The sequence below is a fragment of the Alosa sapidissima genome, chromosome 24, assembly GCF_018492685.1.
Source record: "Alosa sapidissima isolate fAloSap1 chromosome 24, fAloSap1.pri, whole genome shotgun sequence".
Lineage (NCBI taxonomy): Eukaryota > Metazoa > Chordata > Actinopteri > Clupeiformes > Clupeidae > Alosa > Alosa sapidissima.
Genome location: NC_055980.1, coordinates 11,136,752 through 11,149,260, shown reverse-complemented (window position 1 = coordinate 11,149,260; position 12,509 = coordinate 11,136,752). Strand labels below are relative to the sequence as shown.

General features: G+C 41.7%; 1 protein-coding gene across 1 annotated transcript; it reads left to right on the top strand.

The window, feature by feature from the left end:
• The first annotated feature begins 291 nt into the window (after positions 1-291).
• casp7 (caspase 7, apoptosis-related cysteine peptidase) lies at positions 292-11,397 on the top strand. Its single transcript, XM_042083823.1, has 7 exons — positions 292-440; positions 1,133-1,285; positions 6,321-6,472; positions 6,974-7,102; positions 8,182-8,357; positions 9,291-9,429; positions 10,371-11,397. Exons 2-7 carry the CDS (start codon positions 1,170-1,172, stop codon positions 10,595-10,597), a joined length of 939 nt encoding a protein of 312 aa, XP_041939757.1. The 5' UTR covers positions 292-440; positions 1,133-1,169; the 3' UTR covers positions 10,598-11,397.
• The last annotated feature ends 1,112 nt before the right edge of the window (positions 11,398-12,509 follow it).

The following is a 12,509-nucleotide window of genomic DNA, read 5'->3' as shown; positions in this document are numbered from 1 at the left end:
ATGAATAAGCCTACTTTGTTGTCTTCTAGATCTTATTCAAAATCCTGGTCATCTAAAATAATAATGAAAATAGAGCCTTGTTCTTTTTACCATGAAGTAAAAGACCAAAATAAGTATTTTGTATGCTTACAATATTGTAATGAATAATTTATTCCAGGAGACATTTATGAGTAGCCTATTACTTAACATAGATAGGCCTATCAACGTTATCATCACTGTCTACTAAGCCTTGGCATCTGAGCAGACAGCCGTAATTTGGCGCACTGTTCCTTTAAATCGTATCTTGGTCACACACACCCCTTTCAGGCATCTTAACTTTCAGTTTAGAAAACACTTTTTAAACAGGAATCTGACCTGCACTGTGTGGAACTCTATTTCACATACGAATCTGTATTTACCTGTCGTTATACGGATATACCGTTACTTACTCCAAACAATACGTAAGTAGATAATATGAATTCAAAGTAGGCCTAATGTTATCCTGGCTATCGCTAACTATTTTGCATAACGTCATCCTTTAGCATTCTGAAATGCATCTTGCCAGTTTTCTAATCTAGCGCTAGTTACTAGCCAGGTAGCTCTTCCTTCAAAATAGTAACTGTCTGTAACGTTAACTGTTTAACTAGTAAACTTTAACTACTTTTAGCAATACGTGGACTAACGTACTAGGGTGACAATAAATGAAATATATTTAATCCAACCAGCATTTGCACAGTAGCCTCTAAGCCTAATGTTACGTTAGCTGACTGGAGGTTGAGCCGATATCCTAATTTTCCATGCGTTAAATACCTTTACTCCTCCTTACTGTTTTATTAACGGATGGTTATGTTTTCGCCCTGGTTGACGTTATTATCTAACTTACATATCATATATGCTGTTATCTAATACAAAGCAATGAGCTAAAGACAAGTTAGTCTTTCACTTTCTTTATCGGCTATGGCCAGCCTTTTTTCACTTTCGTTTCCCGTTCTTTCATTTGAATTCTAAGCTAGATCTATAGACATCGTCGAAGAACCACGCACTATATTCGCGCTTATTACCTAACATGTTTAATGCAAAAAAAAAAAAAAAACAGTTACTGCTGGATGACAACTCTGTGAACAGTATAATCTGTTTCCTTATGTTCCCAAAGCTTAGCCCTCGAGTCGTCCTGAGAAACTTAGGTAACGATGGATAAGGAAGCTGAAGCTGAGGTGGTCGATGCCGAGACATGCCAGGAGGACATGATGGGAGATACCACGGATGCCAAACCAGATAGGAAAGGCAGGTTCCTGCTGTTTGGAAGGTGAGTGATGAACGGTCTAAATATACATTCTATGGTGCCGATTGGTTTCGCTAGGGGGCAGCATCATCCTTGAATTGAAGACGGCCTTTGAATTTACTTCAGCGAAAGAAGCTGGTAGCTCTTGGTTGTAAAGCGTAGATTTTATCCTCGTATCGGGTGCTCTTGGAAAATGGGATCAGTTCATGAGAAGGAAAGCAATCCAGGCACTCCAGGAAAGGTGACTGATGAAAGTATATTTAAGAAAGCCTTTATTTGTTACTGGCTTGTTATCCATAGCATAAAACGCCAACATGTTTCGACCACACTTCATCAGGGCATAGGGTCAAGAGGTCATATGACCAGAAAAGACGTAGATACTCTACAACAGGTTTTGCACATTAACACAGCAAAAAGGGAAAAAAAAGAGAAAAGAAATGTAAAATAAAAAAAAAGGTATATTAAACATACAGTGACATTCACATCAGTAGGCCTACATCACTATAAAAAACAAGTGAAATCGATGTATTTTTTTATTTTACATTTCTTTTCTCTTTTTTTTTTCCTGCTGTGTTAATGTGCAAAGGATCTCCTGTTGTAGAGTATCTACATCTTTTCTGGTCATATGACCTCTTGACCCTATATAGGTGAGGCCTAAGTCCTCATTCACTTGTACATGCCCTGATGAAGACCAAGTGTGGTCGAAACATGTTGCCGTTTTATGCTATGGATTAGCCAGTAACAAATAAAGGCTTTCTTAAATATACTTTCCTCAGTCACCTTTCCTGGAGTGCCTGGATTGCTTTCCTTCTCAGCCTTTGAATTTATTTGGTTTACCAAATGGAGGTTTTCTGAAAATAAACCAGACCCGATAACATAAATGTTTGGTTCAAAGGATCAAAATGGTTCAACATGGTTCATTGGTTCAAAATGATCGTTAACGTTTGCATGGTCAGGTTGTTGAAGAGATTTTGGTTACATTTTCACTGCTGTTTCTCTAGAGGGCAGCATCTTCTTTCACCAAAACATGGATGAAGTTATCTCTGTAGTAGGCTACTAAATATATTTTCAAAGGATATTATAACACTGTGATGACCCTTTTTTACTTTCAAATGCATGTAACATGCATCACACTAGGTTACATAATTTGCTTGTACAAATAGAATTAGAAGGAGCATTTGTAGCATGCAACAGTATGGTGCTGGGCAGTTTGTGGGACAGGCAGACTAGCAAGAAATGTAAAAGCAAAGCTGCAACGCTTCTCCAGGAGTGAGATGTCTGGTCAACACTTCTAACCCCCTGTCTTCTGTAACCCCCAGTATTGTATGTATTTATTTTCAAAAGTTTAACTTTTGCTTAACCACTCCCAAGGGTCAACCCAGAACTTCTCCATAATGCATTATCATATATATATATTTTTTTATAAATGTTTTTATTATTTTAGTTATAGACTGAACATGGCACATATTGACAAAACAGTCATCACGATTATGAATGTAATTAGTTCAATACAGAGTATACAAAATAAACTGAAAAGAAAACAATGATCAAGGTTTACAAAAGTATAGAGCAATAGGAGTTTGTCAGACTTCGCCCTATATGTACAATAGCAGATGCATTATCATATTTAAACAAGCACCAAAATGTGATGAAATGGTTTAATATATCTGTGAGAAACAAAGGCCTAGGTGTCATCCATGACCTGGAGAACAGAGGCCATTTTGAACTCTGACCCTGACCACACTTGGTAAAGAATGCGTGATTTCTCAGAACTGTTTTTCACAGAGTTATTTCCTCTTACCGCCAATATGTCAAACTGGAATGTAGCCATTGCTTGTATTACTGGCATCGGTTACACTTTTTTTTTTTAAATGACTGTCCCAACAGTCACATATGGGGTTGCAAAGGGGCGGAAACTTACCATGGGAAGTTAAGCTGGGGAATTTTGGAAATATTCCAAATTGGAAACTTTCATGGAATTAAAGGAAATTATGGGAATTAATGGGAATTTACTGGAATTAACTGGAATTTTGAGTAATTCATACAAACTGTTTCATATACAAACATTAACATTTTGTTTCGTAATAAGCAATATGATTTTTTATGTTCGTATTTTCGCTTAAGCTTAGCATACAAAGCTAGCTAGCATGCTAGCGGAAATCCCATTCTCTGCCTATGGTTTACTAGCGTGCTAAACTAGCAACACTGAACTGTCCAAGATACACAACACCACTCAACAACAAAATCTGATTGGTTGGAACATTTTTCCCCCATGCATATAAACGCACCATAGGTTTCCTTTATGTCTAGCAGCCTATGCCGATTGCTGTGTGCATGTGATTGACATATGTGCAGGGTAGAAATTCGACTGAAAATGCATTAAATCAGGTTGTAACTAATATTAGACTGCAAGATGGGGTTTTGTCCACTACATTTAAGTTCCTTGTTATAGACTAACTTGCCATATTAAAAATTCCCAGTTTATTCCCATTAATTCACGTTTCTTCCTGTTAATTCCCATATATGCCCGTTAATTCCCATGGAAAGTTTCCAACTTTGAAAATTCCCGGAATTTTGCAACCCTAGTCACATATTAGCCAAGACCACAGGATTTTTTTTTTAAATTAACTGAAACTTGGCCGCTTGTCAGGAGTTTGATCTTTTGAAAACAGAGGTGGAACATTTATTAACTGTCATAATTGCAATGTTTGATTTGTTTTACACCATTTAGTTTACTTGGAAAAGTGTAGCTTGCCTCCAGGTGTTAGAATTTTGAGAACGGCAGTAGGTTAGAGCTTGCAGACTAGGGTAATCGTTAAATGCATGTTAGCCCAATACTGTATCTCCTTGTTGCTGTTGCATTGAAATTTATATTGGTTTTGTTTGTTGCGATGCAGGCTGTAATAAAACAGGCAAATTGTCCCCACTGCAAGCTGCATCACCTGTCCGGTGTCTGTGTGCGCCGCAGGTTCAGGTGAGGTAGGCCTAGTCCCCAGTGCAGGTGCAGGTGTCAGGTAGGCAGCCGTGAGCCTGGGCTTGATTGTGTGCTCGTCAGCAGTGGGCCCGCCAGTTTGCCCTGCGTGACCTCGTCCGTGGGCATTGGCTGGTGGGCAGTGGGAGGGGGCTGACCAGGGGCCTTTTTAGAAAGCTCTGGTGTGGCCAGGCTTGCTGACTCAGGCCTCCCCCAATCCACCCCCCCACCCCCCCTCCTCCGCCCCTGCACCGCACCGCACCGCCCTGCCCACAGCTGCAGAGCCCACTCACCTCTTTATAGAGTATAGAGCATGTCTGGATGCTAGCTCACACCCTCCTCCCTTACACGCAACCCACGGCAAAGACCCCCCCCTCCCCCCCCCCCTGAAAAAGAGTTTTTGGAGGCACGCACACCGCTTCACCATCCAGGTCCAGGTTGAGACAGAGAGAGGAGCAACGCGTTTTCAGATGCAGAGTGGTGTAGCACTTAATGACGAACCCAGGTAAGGTTGACTCGGCTCCTGCTACAGGGGAGGGGAGTTTTTTGGGGGGGGCACATTGGGGGGGGGGGGGGGGGGGGGAGTGGTTGGTGAGACCTACATGCTGCTTGGGGCCAAGGGGGGTCTAATTGTTGGTTGGGATGTTTTTGGAAGGGTGGGGGGGGGGGGGGGGGGTGCTGAGATCAGAGTGATCACATGGCAATCCTATGGAGCAGTGAAGCCCGCCCCCCCCCACTCCCACGTCCCTGAAATGCTCACCCCATACAGGGGACATAACGTGCGTGTGTGTGTGTGCGCGCGCAATGTGTGTGTTTGTGTGTAAGAACAAGTGCACATTGGCTCCCATTGTTGCAGTGCTGGGCCAAGCTGATGACTAGGCTGTTCTGGAACACATACAGATATTGTGAGTGCAATGGCCTCTCTGCTCTGGCCTACCCATCTGGATGGATCCTTTGAAAAAATGGAAATATGAGAAGTGTGTAAGAATTGCCATTTAGGCATGTGTATATATTTTTCATTTTAAAGTATACTCGTGTTTGATTTTTAAGGGAATATACTGTGTTCGAGTTTGTATACAGTTGTTGCTGATGTGTGTCGTGTTTTGGTTCGACTGCGTTTGGATGATTTCTTTATTTTTGTTACTTTTTTGAAGGACTTGAGGGTGGATGGTTTGGCCATGATCTTGTTTCTTAAGCTAAAGATGTATGTTTGTGGCCCTCATTGGTTTTGGGATAGTGAGTTTCTTGTTATTATGTTGTTCCAAATGATATTGAGATACATTAAAGATGTGGTCAGTGTTCATTCCCTTCAGGCTAATACATGACAGATGTTTTCATTGTAAACCAAAGATCAGGTCTTTCACGTCGAAAAGGACTTGATGTTGAATATGTTGGCTATTTATGTGTTTATGTAATGCTGCCATATATTACATTGAATGATTGTTGGAAGCGCCACATTGCGTTTTTAAATCTGTTTGATGCTTTTAGTTGGTGCATCTGTGTGTGTTGAAGTGTAGTTTTGTTTTTGAAAAGAAGATCTATGATATGTGTGGAATGGATGGTGGGCACGAAAACAGCCTTGTTTATAACAAGGCAGTCAGGTTTTTTCTCAGCTGGTGTTCCTGTAAGGGATGTTGAAATTGCCAGATAAATTGTGTCTAAGCAGGAAGTGGTGTTGGTTTTGAATTACCATCTTTGGTTCCTACGTATTTTGAAGACTTTGTTTTGATCCACTGAATGCTTCTAACCCCATGTTCAGTGTAATTGTGCTGGATTCTTCACCTTCTCAGCAACTGTTCAAAAAGAATTAAAGCAATACTGTTATTAGGTATTCAATCAATTTCATTGTCAAACCCAATATATCTTTCACTCATTTGTCAATTCATGAATTAACGCCAGTCTAAATGAGAGAATGTACTGTCAACCAAACAATTGGGAAAGTTCTTTGGTTTTTCAATGGGACAAATGAGTGACAATGGCACAGCCTTCGCCTTGTGCAACAGAGGTACCTTATCTCTCTGAAATGAGAATGTGTGTGCGCGTGTGCGTGCCTGTGTGCGTGTGTGTTTGTGTGTCTTGTCCCCCCAGTAAGAAGAATAAGGATGGCCAGGCGCGAGAGCAGGAGAATTCCTCAGAAAGCCATTACAGGATCGTTTCACCTACATTCCAGTATAAGATGAGCCACAAGCGGGTGGGCAAGTGCATCATCATCAACAACAAGAACTTTGACGAAAAGACAGGTAGGCCTATCCATTTCAGCTTGCTATTTTAACCAATCAGTGAGTATTGCGTTTCTCACACAACATAGAATCATAAATCCATATTTTTGTGTATAAGAACTTGCTGGATGAAGCAGTTGCCATAACATAGTTTTTGTTTTGTGCAGATGTGTGATATTTCAGCTAGTCTTCAGGGAAGCGTGTTATTGGTCAGCAATGCTATTTCATCATTCATTAAGATAATACTGTAATTTCCCAACTATAAACCAAGGTTTATACATTGATTTTGATAAATTACCGTAAAACACTGTCCTGCGGTGTATACACGATGCGGCTAATATAATGAAATAACTGTATTCTGCTTCCCAAGTTTATGAGGTATTTTTACAGCATCTGGTTGCGGTTTTGTTAGGAGCCGTCATAAGACGTCACCCCTTAGAGAGTTTTGTAGTGTAGTGCAGTTGTGGTGTTTGCAATTGGCGCCATAGGTAATGATACGCTATACATTGTGTGCACATGCAGGGATGAATGTACGCAATGGAACTGACCGGGACGCCGGGGAGCTGTACAAGTGCTTCAAAAGCCTTGGCTTCGACGTGTGTGTCTACAACGACCAGACCTGTGAGAAGATGGAGCGCCTGATGAAAGAGGGTGAGCCGCAACACTTTTTCATGTGTTCTGTACTGTTCTGTCTCCTTCTGTCTAGCTTGGTAACCATGTATTAGTATTTATAATGAAGTTGATAGCAGCACAACAAATCGTCGAAAACGGGATATCTGAGAGTGTGAGCGTGAAACCGAACAGTACATCTCTGCTGCATTTAAAGTGTCTCCTATGTGGACTGGCAGAAATGATAGCAGTAGCTATGTAACGTCATACACTGCAGTGCGCGATTTGTGATGTAGGCTAGTTTGAGGGCAGCTGATCTTTTCTTCATTGCATCTGTGTCACCCCCTCCTGGGCTAATGCCAGTATAGCTTGTCCGCGCTGTCAGTGCTTTTCACTGTTGAGTTGTCTATTTCTGTAGGGTAGGGGGCAACCAGATAGACCTTTGTTGCCTCCTTCTGGTCTGTTTTTGCTGCACTTTGGACACGCTGTTGCCCCCAATACAGAAGTCCAATTGTCTATGATTCACCCCAGATTTATCTTTATCCAATCCTGTTGAATTGTACTTGGGGCTTTAGTGTTCAGTATAGGACTGTAGAACTGTTATTTCAGTGCAGTAGGTGGATACACTGCAGACTGGGGTTGTTTGATTGTTTGTTCAGTTATCTAAATACATGTCATTCCCCTTTATGTGTAGGACTGATAGCTAGTTACATTCAAGTGTGTTGTTGGTATGCATTCCACTGGATTATCTCAAAATGAGGGTGTGTGAGGTCAGGTTAGGCCTGGGTGGTGTTTGGTTTTGGGGACTTTGGGTCTTGGGTGGGGTGACTGATTTCCTCTACAGTATGCTTGCTTGGACAAAAATGCATGAGAGACTAACTTCCTGTTAACTCTGACACAATTTGTGGTTTTATGTTTGGATGCGTAACCCTAGGAAATGATCATCCCTAATGTTTGTAAAATATAAATACAACATTAGAACTATACCATATTGTTATTCCTCTACAGACATAATAACACTATTTATGTTAAGTTTGATGTCTAATGTAATCTCATATAGTTTACAACAACATATTTTCCTCTTAACTGCGTGTGTGCGCGTGTGTGTGTGTGTCTCCTAGCCTCAGAGGAGGACCACAGTGAGAGCTCCTGTTTCGCCTGCATACTGCTGAGTCACGGTGAGGAGGGTATGATCTACGGCACGGACGGGGCCATGCCCATCAAGAGCATGACCTCACTCTTCCGAGGGGACATGTGCAAGAGCCTGGTGGGCAAGCCCAAACTCTTCTTCATCCAGGTGAGACGGACGGAGTGCACAAGGGGCTGAGAGGTGGGGACCTTGCAGCAGGGTTGTGCACAATTCGAATTGCAATTCTGCTTCCTGTTTGCTACCTCAATTGAAATGCAAGAGAAATGCAAGAATTGAATTGGAATTTAAGAGCCAGTTTCAATTCAATTCTGGAATTTTGAACAAGCCTGCCTTGCAGAGCGAACGATAGAATGGGAGAAGGATGAGAAAGAGAAGGAGCGCTTAAAGGAAAACTCCGGTGATTTTCCAAATCTGTTTCTTGAGGTCATGAGTACTGTCGGAAGGGAAAACAAATCTACACTCTGTTGGTACATTGTGGGGGCATGATTTTAAAGATGCCCACAGAGTGTAGCACTGTAGCTGCCTGGTTGCTCTCTAGCTGAAGAGCAAAAATGGATTCTTTTTTCAAACTGCCAGTACTTGGTGACCTCGAGAAACAGATATCTGTGTGAAAAATCGCTGGAGTTCTCCTTTAAGAGAGAGGTAAGATGGGAGGGTGGAGGGGGGGGTGGAAAAATTAAACAAGAGCGGGAACTGAGAGGATGAAAAGACTGCAGAGGTTAGAATGCAGACTTTCAGGTTTGTGCCATAAATAAAACAAACCGGCACATTTTAATCACTCAAATCAAAACAATCATATAGCGACAGACATCCTGTTAGTACGTCATGTAGGCGCAGTGATCGGGAATAAAACACAACAAAGAAACATTTCCCATCACTTCATAACCGTGATATTTTGCTAGCTGTTTATGACTGCCATTCCAATGTCTGCTAAGCTGAACATAACCCTCTGGTCTTGTTGTTTCTTGCATGGCATGATGTCATTTGCCGTCTATCCCCTTGGCTTACCAGACCAACCTGTCTCTCATTCAGGTGAAAGGTGAGGAAGGCTTATATGACTCCATTTATTATCTCTCCCAGGCTTGTCGGGGTTCAGAGTTTGACGACGGCATTCAGACAGACTCGGGACCCCCCAACGACACCCTGGAGACGGACGCCAACCCCCGACACAAGATCCCCGTGGAGGCAGACTTCCTGTTTGCCTACTCCACCGTGCCAGGTAGCGCATCGCAGTTTAGTAAGGGGTCCTAGCCTGTATTGTTTGGCGATACCCTATGGCTGCAATGAAACTGTGTTGTACACTAGGTGCATTTATCCATCAGTTTCAGTCTCACAGAATCAGACACCTTTTAAAATATAGGGGAAGGTCGGGGGGGGGGGGTTTAATTGTCGACAGGGGAGTTTTCCATTTATTAGTGGCAACAATTAGTATTTTTAGTGAGATCTACACATTTGAATCCAATCCAAAAGATGAAAAGAAGTAGCTAATTCAAACAGAAAAGGTGAGTGATTCTTATGGAAGTTCTGACACTCAACACATACTATACCAAAAATAAAACTGAGTGGTCTCCATGTCCATATTTTCCTCACTTTTAGCCCATACAATTAACAGTAGACAGAGTAGCTGTATGCAGGGAGACATATGCAGATGCACAAAATCCTGACCTTAAAAGGGCGTTTTGATGGGAAATTCACACAATTTAGATAGATGACCGTATTATATCCCCAGCAAGTCCATTTCTATTTCACACAAGGAAGAGGGATATACATTAGCCAGTGGGGGCGTGAATGACATGCTATGTTTGACTCAGGCATTTTATGAATATCCTCATAAATCCATAAAATCTCATGAATTGTCTCATGAATTGTCATTTAAAATACATTAAAAGATGTGTGGTGCGCTCAATAGACTATCTAATCTTAATGGTATCTAAAAATATAACAATAATCAAGAACCCAAAGTATGATGTGATAATTTTAAAATAATGTTAAACATTTAAAACTTGCTAAAGTGACAGACAGCCCCCCAACACACACACACAGACCCCTCTCCACCACCACTAATCACAATGTCAGATTAGTTTTGCAGCATAGAAGTGGCAAGATGTGAGCCTTAAAAGATTTGGGAGTAGAACTGAGGACGAGGCTGCTCTGTTGCAGGCTACTACTCCTGGAGGAACCCTGGCCGCGGCTCCTGGTTTGTCCAGGCCCTGTGCAACGTCCTCAACGAGTTCGGGAAACAGTTGGAGATAATGCAGATCCTCACACGGGTCAACTACATGGTGGCCACCAGCTTCGAGTCCTGGTCGGAGGACCCGCGCTTCAGCGAGAAGAAACAGATACCATGCGTGGTCTCCATGTTGACCAAAGAGCTCTACTTCAACTGATGGTTTGGGGTAGGGCTCTTCCAAAATGACCACTGTGACGGCTACTGGCCGACCAACTGGACTGGAGGGGAAACTCACCAGGATGGTACAGGATCGGAACACTGGGAGCAGTCTCAACATTCAGGGATGATCCAGACGTGGCTGGATGCTGCCGTTTGTTTCTTTTTTTTAAAACAAAACAAAAAAATCTTTTTGTGCGTGAAAGCCATTTTTTTTTCCTCACGTGACACTGGGCGCAAAAAAGATAAGCTCCGCAAATAAATCAAACTAAGACAAAGAAGAAGTAAATCCTCAGTGGTACTCCGCGTTCATGTGTTGGTGGTGACCCTTGCCTCTTTCAGGTTGTTCCCCTCGGGAATAATGACGTCACATCTGATATTTGTTGAAACAGGCGGTGTGAAATATACATGTTTTAAATTTCTCTTTTTTTTTTTTTTTTAAATTAGCATTCAACCAACCGCATGTAAAGTTTGCTGTTTTGGTGGGGAATAGGTGAGGGTTGGAGAACTGAAATCATTTTGAGAGGGGTGGGGGAAATGCACACGTTCCCTTTTAAGTCAACCGCTTGTACAACCTTGAGTAAAACCCAGTGTCTTACTGCTGTTCTTCATATTAACGGACTAGTGCTCAGACCTTGTGAGTTAAGCGACGAGTTTACCTGAAATCATTTAAATCAGGTGCACATGCCGGGAAGTGATCACAAGCAGGAAAGGGATCTGTGCATTTTCATGTTTTTTTTTATTTAGCCGTTTATTGTCGTTTCATACTGTTCCTCCTGCTCACTGGCTGTGTCCCAGAGAGAGACTGGATCTCACCAGTGAAGGCCGTACCTCAGTTTAGCAAAGGAATGAGACTCACAGCAAAAGTTTCTGAGCTGTGTCTGCTCTCCTCTGCCGAACAGACCGTACCGGGTTACATCCGCACAGAGACGCGAGGGGACTTGGAAATACACCGAGTGGACTTCCTTAAGTTGGAGATTAAAGAAAAGGGCAGTAAAAAAATATTTGTTTTATTGCTCGTCTTTAAAACTTTAACCATTGGAGCCCATTTTTTCCCATCCTCTCCGTCTATCTGTTTGTCATTTATGTCATCTTCCTGCTCAGATCCAGATTGTTAACTAGTGGACCACACATTAGTTGTTAGTAAATTGTTAACTAATGGACCACATAACTCTGTCTGTTGCATCACATTAAGGAAAAAGAAAAAAAATCTTATATTCATTGACAATGCAGAATAATTAAATTCAAGTTAGGTTAACCCTTAAAGGAGTACCATCACACCGGTGTGACGGGAATGTTGGGAAATTAACATTCTAAAGAATATCTGGGTTCATTGAATTCAACATAGAATTTTAGAACAAGGATTAAATAAGGGTTAAATTCAAGGAAGATACATTACTCGCACTTCTCATTCAAGTTAAAATCAAGAAGGATACATTACTTGTGCTTCTCATTTAAGTGATTGTAATTGGGCAATTAGAATCAAAGGTCATTGAACTCGGAGGGCATTTCATTCAGTCCCCCTTGATTTGTACCAGTAGTCCTCTTCAGTGATATTCGCCCTCTTCCAGACAAGATTTGTAAATTTAACTCATGACACTTAAGAACACCTAACATGGCGATGGATGGGATCTAAGCTGTTGACTCAAAGCACAACAGGCTACTTTTGTCTTCTGTCAGTCCTGTTATAGCATGCTGACCTATCTCAGGGTCCCAGCTGACATGCGGGTGAAAGAGCACTATGTACTATTCTGTCATAACTTGAATTAGAGTCTGAAAGATCACAACAGTATTACATTAGGCAGCGGAACTGAATGGAATTTGGAGTCTTCACATCAGTGCTTTTAATAACCAAGTAGGTCTTGGAAGTAGTTTAAGCTTTTAAGTTAAAGAAGTTAGCTTTTTTGTAGCAT

Bases quoted from the DNA above. Each gene is read 5' to 3' on its own strand.
- casp7 (XM_042083823.1), top strand. From the start codon at position 1,170: ATGGATAAGGAAGCTGAAGCTGAGGTGGTCGATGCCGAGACATGCCAG. The intron at 6,473-6,973 runs GTAGGCCTATCC...GTGCACATGCAG, and splicing joins GAACTTTGACGAAAAGACAG to GGATGAATGTACGCAATGGA. The intron at 8,358-9,290 runs GTGAGACGGACG...TATCTCTCCCAG, and splicing joins CCAAACTCTTCTTCATCCAG to GCTTGTCGGGGTTCAGAGTT.